Here is a 19255-nt window from a genome sequence, read left to right as displayed (position 1 = left end):
CCCGTAAAGATGTAAATTTCCGAGCGAGCCTCCACCAAAGGCGGACGGGGAGAGGAGCGAGAAGAGACGAGCTACGCGAACTGGAATCGTACAATCGTAGGTACAATTGTGCGTGCGTGTGTGCGCGCGTGTAGGGGTTGGATTGAGCGCGTATTTCGCCGCGTGCGTTACAAGGGGTAGTAAGAGCGGAGAGTGGTAGTCGGTAGTTACGAGCGCAGGTCGGTGTAATGCGCGCTACCCACAGGCAAATATTCACAGATGTGAGCCGAGCAACGAAAATTCGGCTTTGCAGCACTCGTGCCGGCGTACCAGCTAACAGGATTTATTTGTATCTACGTGTACGTATCGCGCGTTCCGCATTTCAAAGCTCTCTCTCGCTCTCTCTTTCCCTGCACCTCCCTTTCCCTTGTGCTCGCCGGGGGTGGATTGGCGTAGCGGGTACACACTATATATCTTGCTGTAGCGCGGCCACACGCGCGACGGAAACGAGACGCGGCAGCGGCTGAAGGGGTGCAGAGAGAGAACTGAGCTAACTAACGGGCCAGCAGTTCATTAGAGATCGCTAAACTCTAGGGTGCCCCGTAAGGGAGGAGGAGGGATGGATGGGGCTTTCGTTATTGTGCGATATGCGTTTTGTCCGACAGCGAATGGTCTCGCGTCTCGAATTAAGGACGAATAGGAAATTTTGATGAACCACTTGCATGCTTGCAGATCAGAGGAGAGCGATCGTAGAACTTCCGAGTCTCAATTCCGAAAACGGAAATGGAGGCGCGTGTCCTCCTCACCCCGTGTCCTCGCATCGCGAGCGAAAACGAGGCCCGCATTCAGCGAGGAAGGAGGAACGAATGGCGGCGAGACCAAAGGAAGATCCTCCCCGAAGATCGATCGCGCGGCGAGCGCGGCGGCGACGGTTGTCGGTGTAGACGTCTATCGATCGAATACCGATAATCTACGGATCTCGGCCCTCTCGGCGGATGGCAGCGCGTTATTATGTAATGGGACGACGTACGTGGCAATATAAAATCGACTTGTAACGTCGTGACGCGTCTCCGCGCGGCATGAGAGAGGTACAAACCGCGTACAATACACGAAACGACAGATAGACGCGAACGCTGAGTGTATCCGCCGATACAAATAAATGATTAAGATCTTTGATACGTTGGACCACCAACGAATAGGAGAGATAGCCACGCCACAGCACGGTAAATTAACTGTAAACAGTACTCTCGGTGTCGCGCCCACGACAGCATCTCCATGTCGCCTCGCGTAGCTAGATCTCGAATAATCTCACGAGGTAGGCGGCAGGTACACGGAGGTACAAAAGGAAACATTGCGAGACAGAGATTTCAGAAGACTAATAATTTCACGTTCGTGCTGATGCAAAGCGTCTGCAATTCGAAAACGTCATAAATTAAAAAAAAAAAACATTTATAAGTACAGAAATTGCTCAGGTCAAGAATCGAAAATTTTTAATGTCTCAGCGAGATGCGATGCGGAGATCAGCGAATGGATCGGTATTCTCTCGCGATTCCCAAGTCCGTATTAGGTTGCGCACAAATCTATCATATTCCGAAAGGCGTGCCGAAGCACTCCTTTGAGAGGTCAAGATCCATCAATCCCGTGCCGTGTGCAGGCGCACCGGGACCACCGCTGGGAATGCTGGCGAACAATCTGCCAGGTCATCCTCGGCCGATCTTAGCACATTCGTCAACTTCGTGGCTTCGTGTGTCACCTCCTCGGACTGACATGGGAAGTCTGCCACAACCCGTGGATTCAGACGTGGAAAATCACGCTTCACGCGCGGCTAAAATCCTCAGAGACCCTCGCGCAGAATTCATCTCGCGAAAAATTACTCATTTCCGACGCTTTCAAAAAGCACTCGATCAAAGATAAATGTTGAATATTTTTTTACGCTATCTTTATATTGAATTATTTAGGTATCTATTCTTCCCTAGCACTTTGTTCACGTGTAATCACCGGGAGTCGGTCTGATTGCAGGCTTTAATCATTTTTCATCATTTCAGGCAAGCTCTCGCTTTAATAAGAAGAGTGAAGGCTCGTCCTCGGGCGGTACACGGAATCTGATGAATCCCCGACGTCGTCCCGACTACCAGAAGACGGCAGCCGTCTTCCCGGCGCGTACATCGGCGGTGATTCTTTAACGATCGCATCGCCGATCATAAAATCTGCGATCGCTGATTAGCCGAGAAGCCGCGGCGGCGAGAGGTAAATTTCGAACTTGGGTCCTAATGACGGGGGCGTGTTTACGGTAGTATCTGTCGCCTAGTTTTTATACAGTTTTTACAGCCGCTACTCTCCCCGGCAGCGCAATCCCCTTACTCCTAATTAAACCTTGATTGCCGGTGGATCATTACAGTCGCATTACTTGTCATTCGCATGTGCATGTGTCGCAGGCAGTAACGTACAGTGCATCTGACACTCTTATCAATCAATATTTCGCTTGCTGCTACTGATTAAAGTAATGTCTTCTGTTTGAGTCGAATACGCAAAAATAAAAACGAGCATCCGCCGTTTCGTCTCCGCGCGGCGCGACGATCATTCTTGTGGGCCCTCGATCAGACCCCAACCGCCACCGTCGTCGTCGGAGCCACTCTTTCTTCCTCCCCGACGAACCCGCGAACTGAGATTATAAATCAGGCAATCAACCGCCATAAAAGTCCACCCACACGAGCGCGCGTACTTTTTTTCCGGGACCTTGCACGATTTTTATATGCCCGGTATTCGGATCGCGGTGTGCGCGCCTATCCTGAAAATCTCGAGGTACGACAGCGATTCGCCACGCCGAGGAGCCCGGATACGGCGACAGGGCTCGACAGGGGCCCGTATCCGCCCTAACAAAACACGTCGGTGGCCGGCGGTGATAAAGGAGATCGCCAGGGTCAGCTGAGCTGCTTTGCTCTCGTGATCCTCCATGCTATTTACACGCGAGGATATTATTTAGCGCTATTTTTAATTTCGCGACGTTAATTGCGAGCGCGTACGGTCTCCTTGATTGCACGTGAAATTCGTATCTGTTACTTTTTCATATAATAATTTTCATGTAAATCCACATCGCATCTCACGTAGACGTAGATGGATGGAGAGACTCTCTAGCGTAGTTTCGTAGGAACTGAAACTGATCCTGATTAATATTCCCGCCGTTGTCCGGGTCAATCATTCTACTTTGCGGAGTGAGACGAGATGAAATGAAATCTAGAAATTCGGTTTATTCTGCTCGGGAACGCGACGGTTTTATTAATCCAAGAATGATCGCCGTGTCTCTCTCTCTTCCTTTCTCTCTCTCTTTCCGCGAGTGGAACGAAGAATGCATACCTGATTTCGCATCCTGCTAGCAGGCTCGAGTTACATCGTAAAGTCGTTGTGCGAATCATCGAGGAATGTAGAATGGAATGACGAGAAAAAACGTACTTGGCAGAACTTACATTTGCTCTTTATTTTATAAACATAGTTCGAACGCGTTTTATTAGAAAAATAAGATTACAAAATGTGATATATATATATATATATATATATATATATATATATATGTACGTAATTATTATCATCATGGCGCTTAGAGATAATGCTAATCTATGTAATTGCAATTATTGCAAAATTCATGTCGAATCGGAAAAGCTTGGCTCATATTCTCTCCCCCCCCCCCCTTATCACCTCGTTATCACCTTATCGTTATTCGCCGCTTACGAAATCACTGTCGTATACATTTTTATGCTTTCGAAATTTTCAGCCACGCCATCCTCCGTGATGTAACATTATGTACAGACCTCACATACTAAATGTATCAAAAAATTTGACACCGGTCAAAATGTTGTGTGTACAGATCTCGATATTTACTGGCGAGTATGAGCCGATTACGTACGTCGTATATGTACAGCTGCTTCGACATAACATAAATGCTAATTTTATCTGTACTACCGAACTCTTGGTATCTACATGATGATATTATGCTGTGATTGATATATCTTATTGCACCTCTCCCCGCGCAAATTCGCATTCATAGTGTACATAAAACTATATACACCGCGCTATATATATATATATCGCGCGGAAAGGGAAGATCGCGATATTTAATGTATCGAGGAATCATGACACATCAGCCATGTGCTTTGCTGTCATTAACGGATTATTTGTCATTTACTGTGTTTAATTGACTGTCATCGACGAGACTATAAGGTCTTGCCTGCGAGGGTAGCGGCTTTAGAGAGTACAATTTGGATATCCATCGATGGAAAATTCTGGACACAGAATGCGTTATTATTTTTAACGAGATATGAACGCTGTCGTCTCTCTCGGACAGATAAATGTTCATATAACGTGAAATGTATTCTCGTAATGATGTGCATTTATCTTACCTGTAAGAGTTTGACATTCGTGGCAAAGTCTCCAGTTAGCAACTGATCCCTCAGTAATCTGAAAATATGCACGGGTGTCACGGGAGAGATCATGACTGAGAAATTACCATGCCGCACCGGTAAGATGCTTTACTCACAGGATCATGGCACAGCAGATATGTATGAGGAAACTGAATCTGTTCTCGTCGGCAAACAAGGAATCCCATATCCTCATAACATCCGGCAGAGGAAACTCTTGCGAAAGCAGAAGCGTCAACCATCTTGTTTTGGAGACGAGAAAAAAAAATAGAAATTATAAATACGACAGAAATACTAAAACAATACTTTTACAAATATAGCGATAACAATGACGTAAAATAAATCAACGACATAAAATACCTGAAGCTGTAATATTGCGGGCACAATTCTTGCTGGTGTAAACGCAACCAAATCTCAGGATCGTTGGCTCGGACCTGATTGGTCAATTTGCTCATCATCGAATTAATACCAAATTCAGCCTCGTCCAGCGTCTTTATGAAGAAATCGCGTATCTCGGCCATCAAATTAGTAAAGCAGAAGAAGGTGTCCGCTTCGGCGTGTTCTGCATGAAATAAAAGAACATATAGATGCATCAGCAAATATATTATTTACAAATTTCACGCAGTATTGCGCAGAAATGTTTCGTATGCTTACTTCTCCATGTGGGATCCGGGTCGCAGGCGAACGCGTGATATATCGGTCCAACTATTTCGTTCATGCCCTGCACGTAGCCCTGGCCGGGATTTAATTTGGCGTATAAAAACAGTATTCTCTCTAATACCTCCCAGTGCGCCTCGCCGCCCTCGGTCAGCGGCGCGTAATCCTCCGTAGCCTTCCGGACGGAGACTGCTATCTACCAGATAAAGTAATGTAATGTGGTATGGCATCACGTGCCGTATATTCACACAGTTTCATGTTACGAGACTACCTCATCAATATAATGTGTGTTTACAACGTGTGTGTGTGTGTGTGTGTGTGTGTGTGTGTGTGTGTGTGTGTGTGAGATACAAAAATCTAATGGAAAGGATTGCTTAGTAGAAGGAATGTTACATCCGCTTGCATCGTTTATAGTACCTGCTGCTTTCCACGTCAACGTAAGGGCAAAGATAAGGAAAGAGCTATTAATACATCTCGTAAAAGTGACAGAAATCTCAATCTCAAATTTAGAGTTCGTCCTTACCTTCGTCACTCCCAATCCCTTCCTCTCGACATTCGCGCTCTTCAACACGGTGTGCTGAACTCGGTTGTGCAACCGTTGCTGACCACTGGCGTTCACTATTTTTTGACATGGATAATCAGTGCCTTGTTGAAAAAATGATATGTCTGGACAGAGTCGTCTGCGCAAGCAAGATTTATCGCTGTTATCCCGGTATTTCCAAACGCTTTTCCTTTTTACAAAGTTATGTAAGTCGACACTCACCTAACATCCTTATCAATCTGCAGTAGAACCTCATTATCCTTAAAGTACGTTTGCCATTTACTGTCTGGATTTAAGTTGAGAGGATGATCGTGTAACGTTACGTCGACTCGTTCTCTATCATCCGTGCTATCAGATTCTCCGGGCATAACAATAAGATCTTCTGTAACGGGCGAGTATAATAGCGTTACGGGCAAGCTCCAGACATTCAAATCATTTCAGCATTATCAGACAAATGTAATTATCTCTTCCTCTCACCAATAAAAGTATTATATAATTCTCTCTTCCGCTTCAGGGTCTCCAGCCAACTGGGCCTCTTCGGTGGCAAGTAGTTGAGCAATAACTTCCAGCACAGTGGCCTTAGGCCACCAGGCTCATCAGGTATGCCTACAATAAAAAAAGTCTTCTTATTAAAAAAAAATCAAGCTTCCAGGCAGAACTCCAGATAAAGGTAAAAAATGAAGGTAAGAATAATCGGGATAAGAAATGTCGCATTATATGCTGTGAAAATCGTCAGCGCAAGGGAGAGGAGAATTAATCGCGAACGTACCGTGGAAGCATATTTTGCCGAGGCTGGCCACATCTATCTCGTCTGCGTTGAGAACATCGTCGAACTCGTTCAATCTGCAAAATATCTCTCGTCAACGAAGGTGCGGGGAACGGGCCTGTCGCTTGAGCGAGTTCAGCTGGACGAGAGCCTTACCTCTTTCGCAGAATGCTCATTTTCCTTGCGCGTAGAACATGTGACAAAACAAAGCGGCGATCCAACAGCACGGATCTATTCGGATCTACTGCTGCGGTGCCTTATCGGCATTCGGTAGGCGTGTGCGTCGGGTGTGCGGGCAGTGCGAACGCGCATACGGACGTCGGGCGATATCCTTTTTCTCATTATTGACGGCAGACTGTCACTGATCGACGCGCGTAGTAACCATTGTCGCCTTCAAACCGTTCTCAATCGCCCCATAGGTCACGAACACAACTGCAATCGGACACAGACGGACCGCGAACAGATGCTCCGATGCTCGGAGAGTATCGATATCTTTCCCTTAACCTCTCTCCTTCTCTCTCCTCTTCTTCGATATCTCGGCATCGATACTCACTGAACGATGAATAGACGGCGGCGGGTATCGACGCCCCCTCACGATATACTCCAGCAAGCGTGAATGAAAGTATCGGCACTTTCGTATCAAAACGAACGATGCGAGCGGAAGACTTTTTCACTGACGGGAAACTGACTTGAAAGCTGCGAGTGAGGAAATAAGAGGCAGCGGGTCGCGCGATAATGCGTTAAAAGCAATTCGCGGTCTACGGTTGATAGTGACCGATATGGATATCGATAGGGGGAGTGTAAAATAATAGCCGTCACAGTACACGCTTTTATCTCATCCGTCCATCGGGCAATGTTTACACGAGAGGGTGACGAGTGCGGGATATTTTAAGAATCGTCGGGTGAGTTTTCATACGCTTGCAAGAGCACCCTTTGTCAAATATTGTTACACTTACTGTAATTTATTTAAATTTGTGTTCTTACGAGGCACAAAATTTCGTTACGAATTGAGATTGTAATATTATATCTTTGTATAATACGTAGCGATACTCGCGTATTGCGTGATATAAATATCACAGTCTCTTAACCTATAACTTGCATCCTTATATTTAATATTTAAAAGTATTTTCAGTTATCTCTCGCGGTTGCTAAGATGCCATTCAAGTTCCACTTGAAGAAGAGCAGGCAGTACAATGTCGTGTCCAAGAATCAGTACGTGATCTGCGTTGAGCTGTTGGATGCCACTTCCATAGAATGTACGCTCAGCATCGACAGCGTGGGTCAGGAATGCCTGAACAATGTAACACAACGTCTGGGCCTGGGGCAACCAGAGTTCTTTGGCCTGCGCTACGTCTGTTGCCACGGCACGCCGTCCCTACGGTGGATAGACATGGACAGGCCTTTGAAGAGACAGCTTGAGAAGGATGCTAAAAATTTTACCCTTTATTTAAGAATCATGTACTATATAACAGATGTTCAGTACATTCAAGACGAGATGACGAGGTAATTATTGCTTGTTTACGACAATGTGACAATATATCTCTGCACTTAACGCAGTTTTAAACGATATCCTCCCTTTCTTCTTTCAGATATCATTACTACCTTCAACTAAAGAGTGACATATTGGAAGACAGAATACACTGCAATTCTAGACAGGCCTGTCTGTTGGCAAGCTACTCTATGCAAGCCGAGTTTGGAAATTACTGTCCAGAGAGGCATACGATTGAATGTTTGCAGCAGTGTACCTTCTTCTCAAACGTAATATTGAATCCCGTAATCTGATCAATAGATTCCACGTATCGTTTTATATGATATTTTATGTTTCTACATTCAGGATGTGATCAAAACGGACCCGGGCGGGCAGGATTCTCTCCTGCATACCGCGATATGTCAGTATAAGAGTCTTACCAATGTTACACAGGCTACTGCAGAGGAGCTGTATATCTCAATTGTCATGCAGCTGGAAGGATATGGCAATGAAACGTTTACCGCCAAGGTAAGAAATATTGCATTGCTGATTACGCATCGGCTCGTCTCCCTTTGCTTCCAACATAATGTATGTTTCAGGATAACAGTAGCAATAAAGTCATTCTTGGAGTCTCGGTCAATGGAATTATGGTGGCTTATCCCAGTACGCAAGCAACGCAATTTTACAGGTCACTATATTTATTTACGTGCACGCTTGACACGTACCAACAACATATATATATATATATATGTTGTTATATATATATATAGAGAGAGAGAGAGAGCAATCAACGTATTAAAACATAATTCTGTACCTGGCAGATGGAGGGACATCAATAACGTCATAAATCACAAGAAAACGTTTAGGATAGAGTGTCAGTCGTGTCAGGGCGAGGAAGCGAAGCAGTTCTCGTTCACGGAATCGCGGGACGCGAAGTACATATGGCGATTATGCATCGCCCAGCACACGTTTTACATGCAGTATCAGGAACGCCGTCCACTAGAACGATCCAATGGCTACTTCGTACGTAAACGAGCATTTTTTCTCGACCTTACAGACGAACTATGTCGAACCGTCATGGGCGTCAATGCCGTTTCAGGATAACGACACGAACGATTCCGGCGAGCAAGCGGTGTCGGTGAACTTGGAGAATCGAACGATCACGGACAATCACACGCGGTGGACCAGCTATAACGATCTCTCGACGTCACCGTATCCAGTCGTGTCCGTTTCATCAACGGACATAAACAATTTGCGAGCGCTCTTACCGTCGTACAGACCGGCGCCCGATTACGAAACGGCGGTGCAAATGAAATACAATAACGAGGGAAATGCTCCTCAGCCTTACTACGCGAATCAGTCGGCGATCGTTGGCTCCGATATCTCGTGCCTTCTCGGCAACGTCGTGAATCGTAATAGATATTGAGATTCTATGAAACGAGATTGTCTCGTGAGCGATATCAAAAGTTATTGCTCGTATTTATTAAGTATGAATCTAGATGTCGGAGAGTTTAGCGATACGTACAGAAGAGACTTTATAAAAAGTCTTTATAAAACCTTGTATAAAGATTATTAACAATAACACAAGTGTGCAAGTGTACATATCAATTTGCGAACAGAAATTTTATCATTTTGAGGAAATTATCTTGATTACAAAGAACGTGATATGGGAAATCAAATCTCAATCAAAATTCGATCTATTGTAATATTAGGCATCACTTTATAAGGCTGTTTTACACTTTATACATTACATGATCATTATTGATAGATTTTACATAGATTGACGGGAAAGAAGATTGCACTTGATACATAGCAAGTTTTAAATATTCATGTTTAACACTTTACGAAGCGCTTCAATTCATTTCTCCGTGTATTTATCAGCTGTTACGATCACGCGCATCAAAGCTGCTGGCTCAGGCTTGTCGGCAGTGGCATGTACATTGAAATCAAGACTAATCAATGCGTCTCGCGTCACGGGACCTATCGCTACTGCTTTCACGTCTTTTATATTATAGGAATTTCTTTTGAGTTGCGTCGCGACGTGTTCTACTGTAGACGGACTGAAGAAGACAAATATGCTAGGAGACTTTTTGAGAATCTCTAATAAATCTCGCTTCAGTGATTCACTCTCCAGTGTTCTGTAAACTGTTATTTTTTCTACCGCCATTCCTCTATCATTAAGGACACGAGCTACGGTTTCACGCGCAATCTCGCTACATGGGTACAACAACGGCTTCGAGTCTGCATTGACATCGAGAACAATTCTCTCCGCTAATTCCTTCGAGTTCCCGGATTGACTACCGATGCAACGTTGCAGGTCGAGTTGAGTTCTCGCAACGGATTCTGTAGCAGGTCCTACGCAATACGCTGGCATCTGCTTCCAATGGTGTAAGATATTTGTATTATCCTTTACTGCCATTGCGATAGCCTCAACCGTACGAGCACTTGTTAATATTAGACCTAACATGAAAGAGTGCAGGATATAAATTCAGCTAATTATTTGTCAAGTTTATACACAATTATCTCTGTACCTGTATACTTGTCCGGTATTGATAAACATGTTTGCAATTCCGAGATATTGACGAACTCGAATCGCAAAGTTGGTAAACACTCGCAAGTGTAACCAGCAGATTCCAACGTTTTTACATAGGCCTCCTGCCTGTCATTACTTTCGGATAATCCTTTACATAACACCACTATGCTGCCATTTCCAGCCATCACGAACAAGAGTAAACAGCAATTTTTCAAATTAAAACTTTCAAATTAAAATGGGAAAAATGTGCAGTTGATGGTACCACAGCAAAAAGTTTCATCGTAACGTCTTAAAAACAAGACGGAATAAAATAATTAAAACTGATTCGTTAATGATAAGAAATCATAATTTAACCTATGTGACACGAGAACAAGTGCAAGTTTTGAATTAATGTTTCAATTCATTTTAATAAATTGTGAAAAGTTAATTATAAATTATTGTGAAGACTGCAAATCACTGTTCTCGCGCATGCATGCATGCATGCATGTACGGTTGTATGACACTGTCAAACTAGAGGAATTGCACTACTTGGAAATAAAAACTTTCAGCCATCGTTAAATAGTAATATTTATTATTTGTCCAATTCACCATAGCTGCAATGCTGCACATAAATAAAAAGTTTATTCAAAAAGTTTAACTCCGTTAAATCATTTAAAACTACAAACTGCACCTAACCTAAATTACTGTTCACTTGAAATTACTGCAATGTCTGATCTATTGTTGAGTTACACTACTACCTCGAATCTTGCTCACAGATTGTGGAGACTCGTAGCGGAATTCATTGGAACTAATTTTTTAAGAGTCGCCTATGGGTTGATAACCTGCCAGTAGCCGGTGGATGACGGATTATCATTCTGTAGGCGTTATCAGCTCCTAAAAATTAGTTCCAACAAATTCCGCTACGAGCCTCCACTATCCTTAATTGAGGATTGATGTAATACGGCTCAATAATAAATATGGTAGACGTTATTCTACTTTCAAATGATATAGATAATATAATATATTAATATAATAGATTATATAAAATTAATATAATAGATTATATAAAATTTTTATGCGCAACATAATTTAACAAGAAATTAAGTTAACGTTTTATTCGTATATAGTATTATTTAATAGCAAATTAAATACGTTTTTAATAAATTGTAGAAGCTTATTTTTACAATAATTGCGCTTAACTATCAGATTACAATCAGAGCAATAAAATACATGTATAATGAACTTTTTGCATTAATTTGGGAATAATATAACTAAATAAATGATCATATAATATCTTTATTCATCAGGATGATTGATGGATGCGATACGCAATTATAATGACGAACAATGGCAATTTTAACAATAATTATATATGCGCATAAATTACAACAGCTGACTTTACATTATTTCTTTTTGTATTTTGTACAATATTATTTAATATCTATTGCCATTTGTTATAATGAGAATACAAAGGCTACTTAAGATCAATGATAAAACCGTCACTCTATTATACGCTGACCCATTTGCATCTGTTGCCAAAGGATAATGCTGCGACATAGATGCGAGTTGTATAACTAAAAAAAACCATATCAATAATTAACTTGAAGTTTTATTTTTTCTTTTGGATTCTTTTTTTCATGACAAACTATATGCATATATCTATACCTGCAACTTTGTTTTGTTCCTCGTCACCGTCCAACTTGAAATTTTCATTGGAATTGATGGCTGTGCAAAGTGGAACGCAATATATTATCACGTACGATCAAAGTTTCTCCTCGCACACGTATTTCTCCTTTCAATTGATATATTGCATATAAGAGAAAGAGAGAAGACGCGTGCGAGCGACTTGTCTTTATTACTCACGAGCACCTTCGGTGTGGAAACGCAGTATTTCTGAAGGATGGCTCCATCCGTAACGATTTCTGGACAAAACGACGGCCTCGTAATGGGTTGCCGTGTCCAGGCCCGTTAGGTTGAAAGAACGAGTGTGCACGGGGCTGACAGCGTCGCTATCGCCAGGTATATACAATTTATGCCATTCGCCACCACCCCCTCTCTAAGCAACAAAAAAAGAAAAAAATATTACATTCGACGGTATTTCAAAAGCAGAAGAATGTAGGTCAAAGGTAATATGAGAACTCGTCAAAAGTATGCTTCTAATTAACTTCGAAAAATAGTCTGTACATTTTCTTTTTAGTCCTCTTTGTGTTTCATTGAGAGCAAACTGATTAAAATTCAAAGCTATGGACCTCGCGTATAATATCATTACATAATGGAAGTTTCTAATAATAACACCACCGTGACATTGCCTTTTGTTCAATCTCTACAATTGCGTTTGCATGTATTCCTGCCATTATCAAAATCGTTACGCGAGTAAGGCACGAAATTTTCCGAACGGGACTCATTTTTATTAAAAGACGAGTCAGGACGAGATCTACTTTTACGTCGATTACATTAAGATTTTGCGAGAGATTTTTCGTAACGCGTTAAAATAGTCGATGATTCGGCTGTCCGATTAATAAACGCTTACCCTGTATTTACGAAACCAAAACTGGTATTCGATAATGGGGCTGTAACTGTCGACCTCCCAAATGAAGTTGTATGACGTGCCGGACGTGCTACGCGATTCTTTTTTGAAAATCGCTGGATTTGCAAGCTCCGATAGCTCGACGATCTTCTCGGTGATTCCTAACGAGTTTGATGCTCTGCAGAGATAGGAACCGTAATCGGTCGCCTTTACATTCCTTATCAAGAGACTGTGATCGTTCCCGACGTTATGCTTCACTATCCGCGATGTGTATTTCATCGTCTCGTTTTTGAAATACCATTCAACCTGGAAAGATCGCACTTAACAGGAAAACTGTAAGGACGAATCGACATTTTCATAACTCATCGTAGCATCAATTTTTATTAAGCTTTCTTGACAAGAAAATGTCAAGAACGTTATCGCGTTAGTTCGACCATCAAGTGATGTAACATAACTCTTTTAGCTCACTTCTAGTTCGTTTTTCTGCGAGAAAATAAAAAGGATGCTGTAAGTCACGTTCCCTACGAATCGATTTGTCACGTGCGACTGGCTTTAAGGGATCACTGTGAGAAATTGCCCTAGCAGATAGAAGGGGCAGTTTCATTTAGTTACCGAGCACGGAGAACTCGTTGAAATCTCTAAAAGACGACTCCTGTATGCTTGAAAAATAGTTCGTGTTTATATTGGACATCGAGACTCATCGACTTGATCGTATCGTACTGTTATCGTGTTCCGTTATCGGACGTAAGAGAAGATTTTAATCGTACGTAGTTTTAGTCCATGTTGGAATTAACTCTTTAATTATTTGTAAAAGATTTTTCCAAGTAAATTTCTTTCGTTCATCATGGAGTTGTTTAGTTTTTATGGAACATTCTAACTGAACTGGATTTGAGAATTGCATTTTTAAAGGCTATTTACAGCCGCATAGTAGGTCGGTTCGGCACGTTTGCAAAGTAATTAAAAGTCGGACCGTGAGTCGCACACGCGCGCATCTTTCGTGAGCCGCTGCGTTAATTGTTGCTCGAACTGTTAATTAAGGACACGGCAATTTCGCGTTGTTGACAGTCTCAGTAAAAGACAACCTCACCTTTGCCTCAGGAAAAGCGGTTACCGTGCATTCCAATTGTACTCGTATTCCCGGATAGGCGTGCACCCATGGCTTCTTCACGTAAATTTCTGGTTTGTCTGAACCAATTTCCATGTAGATATTTAATACAGAATATTAAAAAAATACGAAATATTCATAAGCAGATAGAACTAATATCTCAATTATTATTTGCCCAAATTAATACACTTTATACAATTATTTTAGCAAAAGCACCATTATGTTATTTGTATATATAGAGCTATTCTTTTTTTAGATGCATGCAACTTGTTTTTATGTTCCAGAAATGGATTGTTAGTGCGTCACGAAGCTTGATTAACGTCTGCAAAACACTCGTGGCAAATGTACGATGAACATAATTGACTCGTTCATACGTTTGATTGGAATACTAAAGAGGCCAATTTGCAGCAATTTGTTAACTTAATTATACTGCTACGTAGCGCAAAGAATAGAGTGCGATTTACCTTTATGCGAATTTCAGTTCAACATTAAATTAAAGATCGATTCATACAAGCACTCGATGCAAGTTTGTGAAGCTTTCATTAGAAATCTTATGAAGAAATCACGATCATGCCAATATAATGAGCCGATAATATGAAGTGATACCGCTGACTGAGCGCGAAAGATGCAAATGAAAAGGATGAACGGAAAACGAAAAGTGCATTAGCTGCATTTGTTGACAAATGGACTTACATCTAATACGCAGGTCTATATGCGCCACGGCGGGATCGCCGACTCCATTAGTAGCGACGCAAGTGTACCTACCGGAAAGATTCCGATTGTCAGCGTGAAATCTCAATTGCGGTCTGACATCCAATAACGGGATTTCTCCATCCTGCAAAGAAGAAGAGAACGTGGCGTGCTTTACCTCCCGCGGAACACACGATCCACTTCAATTAAATTGACTTATTGTCCGATCGAACGCTTCCGCGGTGCGAGGAATTCCGCAAACGGACATCCGCGTCGTATTGCATTTCTCTCCCTCTCTCTCGCTCTTTTTATCGAACATTCCCACCGCACTTTGCCGCGCGAATCGTTTAATATCATCCGCATAGACAGTGCTAGGAATATCGATTACCTTCGTCCTCCAACTTATGACAGGGGCCGGTACACCCTTCGTCACGCATTGCATGTCCACCGTTTCCCCGAGATTGATCTCTAACTCGCCAGATGCTGGAATCGTCTTCACGCTCGGTGAATCTGCATCGAACGAAGCAGATAAATGGATAAACAAATCTATCGCTTCTCCACGTGCAAATCGATTCTACGTCCTCCAAACTCGCACCAAGTTCCAAGTTCGCACGATGTTCGTCTCCGAGCGAGAACGAGGGCTCGGAGGCTACGGAGGAGTTAAATAGAAAAACGATTCTGGATAAGCCCCAAGAGAAAGTGGATCGAACATCCACGAGACGTTTGGTTTGGACTCGCAAATGCGCGACTCTCTACTCCCTTCGTGGAGGCTGAGAGTATCCAGAAACGGATCCCCCATCGGGACACTGTGGGGAGGTGACGTTTATTTGGGCATTATACAACGGTGGTAGCGATACTCACACATCACTTCGATCTCGTGTACTTGCGTAACGTGTCCCCAAGGAGAGGGTCGGATCGCCTGGCATACATACTCCCCGCTATCCTCCCTCTGCACGTGGTGGACCCGCAGGCTGCCGTTGCTATACAGGGTGATTCTTTCGGACGACTGCAGCTCCTGCTCAAAGCTGTCAGCCAGGAGGATCTCCTCTCGCCACCATCTCACCCTAGTTTGCGCGCCTACACGGCCAGAAATAACAACCTTTTCTGTGCGCTTGAACACACTCCGCCGTCCGAAGCCCGACATTTCGACTCGACACACGTAGCACGGTTACTACCTCACTAACAAGATTCGAAGAGAACGAACTCGGACCACGACGGGGAAGCTTTTCCCGGGAAAGCCTCCCTCGGCAAAATAGATTTGCATGAATTCGTGGAAGGAAAAACGAAACAGGAAACGAAACAGAACGAACGTGCAAAAACTAAATATGCAAATAAAATGTACTTCTTATATCTTACATGAAGATTTTCTATGAGACTTGTGACGAGCTATTCATATAACGCTCTCGGCGTTAGACGAAGCATACTGATTGCGGTCGCGCGAAAATGCTTCCCTCCTCGCGCCACTTTATCCTAATTTTGCACGCTCGCGTAGGTAGAAATAACGATGTTTCAAAAGACATCTCGTGTTTGTTATACCAAGGGTTGAGATTGTGGTTCGAGTGCAAAGTATATCGGGCAATTTTGCGAATAGCGGTACTTTAGCGCCTCTCTTTGTCTCCCCTTCTTTTCCACCCCGAGTACATCCGTACGCGTACACGTGCACGCGTGTGGAGTAGTGAAAGAAGTCGAGGTGCAGATGGGAGACGGATGATCGATCATTATTAGCCACCGAAACCCCGAGACACGAAACAAAGAAAGGAAAAACGCGTAATCGATCGTTAACAAATGACATACCCTGATCCTCCACGTAACAAGGCAGCAAAACCGACTCGTGCTCGTAGATTTTCACCTTCGTCGGGTAGCTTCGGAAGCCACGGTTCGCCATGGCTTGAGCGCCTGCAACATGCACACACGAATAAAAACGTAATCTGCAGTGATAACTAAATTACCGTTTAACAACGCGGCGAGTCATCGCCGCATTGCGAAACGTTCGTATCCTGCCATTTCCCGTAGCTCCCCTTTTGCTTTTATATTGATACAAAAATTCTGACATATTATTCCGCACGAGTGCGTGACCGCGCAGAATTTATTTCCACAACCTGCAACGTGCACGCGCTGAGATTTTGTTGTTTTTTTTTTTTTTTTTAAATGATCGATTAGTATGACGTTACTTAGCGGCGTGCATAGCACGCGGGGCAACCTTCGCATGCGAAAACGAAACTACGGCGGCGATTATGCTTTCGCTCACGCACTTCTGGAACTCGTCCGAGCGTACGAATCGATTGCCAAAGTTGCGTGCGCCGACAGGCGAATAATAAGGCACGGTTTTACATATACCTCCGAACGCGGTTTTCAAAGAGATCGATCCACATACGGATATACGGCTATAATTAGGCCGACTCATAAAAGAGATCTTGGTCCGATTGCCGTGCTATTTCGATTATAAGAAACTAGGTTGTACGAATACTTTCGAATGTGTTTCTTGTTATCGCGATAATTATCTAAAATAAAAAAAAAAAACAAGAAGGTGAAAACCAAATCAATCATCCACAAGTGTCACGCGAGGCCGTGTACTTTTGCGAAAAGCAAGAGCTCTTAAAAAATAAACGGTTCACTCTAATGTCTGTGCAATCCATTTTCCTCGCGCTGTTAATTCAGTTGTAAATTCTCGGTTGCGAACTCTGATTACGAATCAGAAAAGTGCTCCTAAGACCTGTATGCCAGGAAAGCGGTTCTTGCGTGAGATAATTTAAAGCAAAAAAATTTACGTTCTACTTTTTTTTTATCGCTCTACTGACATGATTTAATTATGCCTCGTGTATAGAATCATTTGCAAAAACAATAAACCATTACGATCTCGAGATACGCGAAAGGGGCTCCAAACTTCTTCCCTAAAATCAATCTTTCCTCCTTGGAACGATACGATGTACCGTGCCAATGCGCAATTACATGTCCAATATTCACTAGTACATTTCGTATGTATATTACCAATCATGCAGATGTAAAATATCCAAACAAACGACATCATCTCTCGTAATTACACACACGTTATACTAAGATTGTCCACACACGAAACTCCTTCCCTCTCGCACATGTGGTTTGTTCGGCCCTTCGCGAGGCACTGAGAGATCTCGCTTTAAGATGTGATTCGTGTTCCGTACGATTTTAACACACGTCCCGACACGCACACGCACAAGTATCATCACTCGTAATTATGACCAGTTGTCCATTGCACAATTCAGAGATACTCATACACACGACCGAACGACACGATGTTTTTGATTGATCATATTTTACTTTCGCGATAAATGTTGATTAAATTTTTACTATGTTATAATTAATTGCTTTTGATGATATATAAAATAATTACGAATTATCTTTTTCATTTAAAAAAAAGAAAAAAGATGGAATATATGAGTAAATAAATTACGCACGTTATCCATGAACATAAACAAATTGATTTAAATATTTTTAAGAAATATCAGAAAAGTTTTATAAAACGCTCAACGGTGTTTCGTGTTGCATGATGTTTCCCCGAGCGAAAGTGCAAATTTGATTGAGAACCACCGCCTTCTGTAGGCAAAGCCACCGCTTCTATAGGGACACATGGTGTTCACCCACGAACACCAAAGGCATTCTTCTATAATTTGTTCAATTTACGCACGGACACGCACCGTGTATAGAGCCATTTGTCGGAGTTATCCATTAGAGCGTTAATCCAATATAAATGATTCGCCTGTTCTTACATCATTGCGACAGCTCTACCTAAATTTCTTTTATAAATATACCTTCAATGAAAAAAAATAAAAATAATCACTTGCTACGGATATCTTTACCAGAGTTTTATTATATTTTCCTGGAAATTTCAATTGTTTCTGCTGTCGCGATCAATTTTTACTTACAACCACGTATTCGATGTTAATCTATGCATGTATTTTTTATGTTATGTAGTGCGAGAAAGTACAAATTCCCATTATTATGTATTATTTTCCTGGATTATATTTTCCAAGGCAATTCGCGTTTATTCTTGCAAAGTACAAGTAGCAATAAACGGCTAACGCTTTATCGCCAGCTTTTATCTCCTATCTTTTCTCCTCTCTATGTGTCAGCAGGTATCTGCAATTTAAAAATCGCCATGCTTTATGCAACGCCATAAAATTTTTATGTACGGGCACGCGAATTGATCTGCTCACAGACGTCTGCACACCGAATTCGTTCAATCAGTTATGGCTTTCCTCGTTCGCGAATAACCAGTTACAGATGATAATTAATCTCGTTAAATTCAAGACTGAAAATCTTATATTATTTTTCCACCTAAGTCCTAATTTAATGAAAACTAATAAGTCTTAATTTAATAAAACTAATAAATAAACTATTTTTTACTTTGTTTTATAAATTTACTACTAAAAGAGGAACGTCGTAATACGTAATACGTAATAAACGTTGTCACGTATTTATAATTCAGTTTTACTCGACGCATTCATAGCGGATGCAGTCACCGGAATTTCAACTAATTAAGTGCTCAGGAAAACGCATAATACATTATTGGTATCGTACATTTCCGGTGCTTGTGAACATTCGGTTCTTTCTTTCAATAT

At 42.3% G+C, this 19255-nt stretch overlaps 4 protein-coding genes across 8 annotated transcripts; 1 reads left to right on the top strand and 3 right to left on the bottom strand.

Moving 5' to 3' along the window:
* Positions 1-3568: 3568 nt before the first annotated feature.
* Positions 3569-6654, bottom strand: LOC105283550 (TBC1 domain family member 13). Of its 3 annotated transcripts, none has more exons than XM_011346382.2 (11): positions 6512-6654; positions 6359-6432; positions 6067-6195; positions 5812-5971; positions 5572-5728; positions 5466-5471; positions 5046-5244; positions 4752-4953; positions 4511-4633; positions 4374-4431; positions 3569-4256 (listed from the first exon to the last, which is right to left on the bottom strand). In XM_011346382.2, the coding sequence occupies exons 1-11, from the start codon at positions 6529-6531 to the stop codon at positions 4188-4190; spliced, it is 1197 nt and encodes a 398-aa protein (XP_011344684.1). In that variant the 5' UTR covers positions 6532-6654; the 3' UTR covers positions 3569-4187. The 3 variants fall into 3 exon arrangements, with proteins under 3 accessions (XP_011344684.1, XP_011344685.1, XP_011344686.1); XM_011346383.2 differs by having other exon boundaries at positions 5466-5468; XM_011346384.2 differs by lacking the exon at positions 5466-5471.
* A 210-nt stretch (positions 6655-6864) lies between these two features.
* LOC105283551 (tyrosine-protein phosphatase non-receptor type 14) lies at positions 6865-9436 on the top strand. Of its 2 annotated transcripts, none has more exons than XM_026968958.1 (7): positions 6865-7257; positions 7488-7858; positions 7945-8113; positions 8190-8351; positions 8423-8511; positions 8645-8846; positions 8923-9436. In XM_026968958.1, the coding sequence occupies exons 2-7, from the start codon at positions 7509-7511 to the stop codon at positions 9247-9249; spliced, it is 1299 nt and encodes a 432-aa protein (XP_026824759.1). In that variant the 5' UTR covers positions 6865-7257; positions 7488-7508; the 3' UTR covers positions 9250-9436. The 2 variants fall into 2 exon arrangements, with proteins under 2 accessions (XP_026824759.1, XP_026824758.1); XM_026968957.1 differs by having other exon boundaries at positions 6867-7257; positions 7479-7858.
* Positions 9437-9523: 87 nt separating this feature from the next.
* LOC105283552 (uroporphyrinogen-III synthase) lies at positions 9524-11085 on the bottom strand. The gene is made up of 2 exons (XM_011346387.3): positions 10355-11085; positions 9524-10283 (listed from the first exon to the last, which is right to left on the bottom strand). The coding sequence occupies exons 1-2, from the start codon at positions 10539-10541 to the stop codon at positions 9682-9684; spliced, it is 789 nt and encodes a 262-aa protein (XP_011344689.2). The 5' UTR covers positions 10542-11085; the 3' UTR covers positions 9524-9681.
* Positions 11086-11614: 529 nt separating this feature from the next.
* On the bottom strand, positions 11615-17832 carry LOC105283549 (neurotrimin). 2 transcript variants are annotated; one of them, XM_011346381.3, is made up of 10 exons: positions 17646-17832; positions 16452-16553; positions 15519-15734; positions 15046-15167; positions 14661-14802; positions 13950-14047; positions 12866-13168; positions 12205-12391; positions 12001-12060; positions 11615-11909 (listed from the first exon to the last, which is right to left on the bottom strand). In XM_011346381.3, the coding sequence occupies exons 1-10, from the start codon at positions 17683-17685 to the stop codon at positions 11770-11772; spliced, it is 1410 nt and encodes a 469-aa protein (XP_011344683.2). In that variant the 5' UTR covers positions 17686-17832; the 3' UTR covers positions 11615-11769. The 2 variants fall into 2 exon arrangements, with proteins under 2 accessions (XP_011344683.2, XP_011344682.2); XM_011346380.3 differs by having other exon boundaries at positions 12199-12391; positions 17646-17816.
* Between the last annotated feature and the right edge of the window lie 1423 nt (positions 17833-19255).

This window comes from Ooceraea biroi, chromosome 4 (assembly GCF_003672135.1).
Source record: "Ooceraea biroi isolate clonal line C1 chromosome 4, Obir_v5.4, whole genome shotgun sequence".
NCBI classification, from domain to species: Eukaryota; Metazoa; Arthropoda; class Insecta; order Hymenoptera; family Formicidae; genus Ooceraea; species Ooceraea biroi.
Note: the sequence above shows the minus strand (reverse complement) of the source record. Positions and strands in the feature narration are given on the sequence as shown.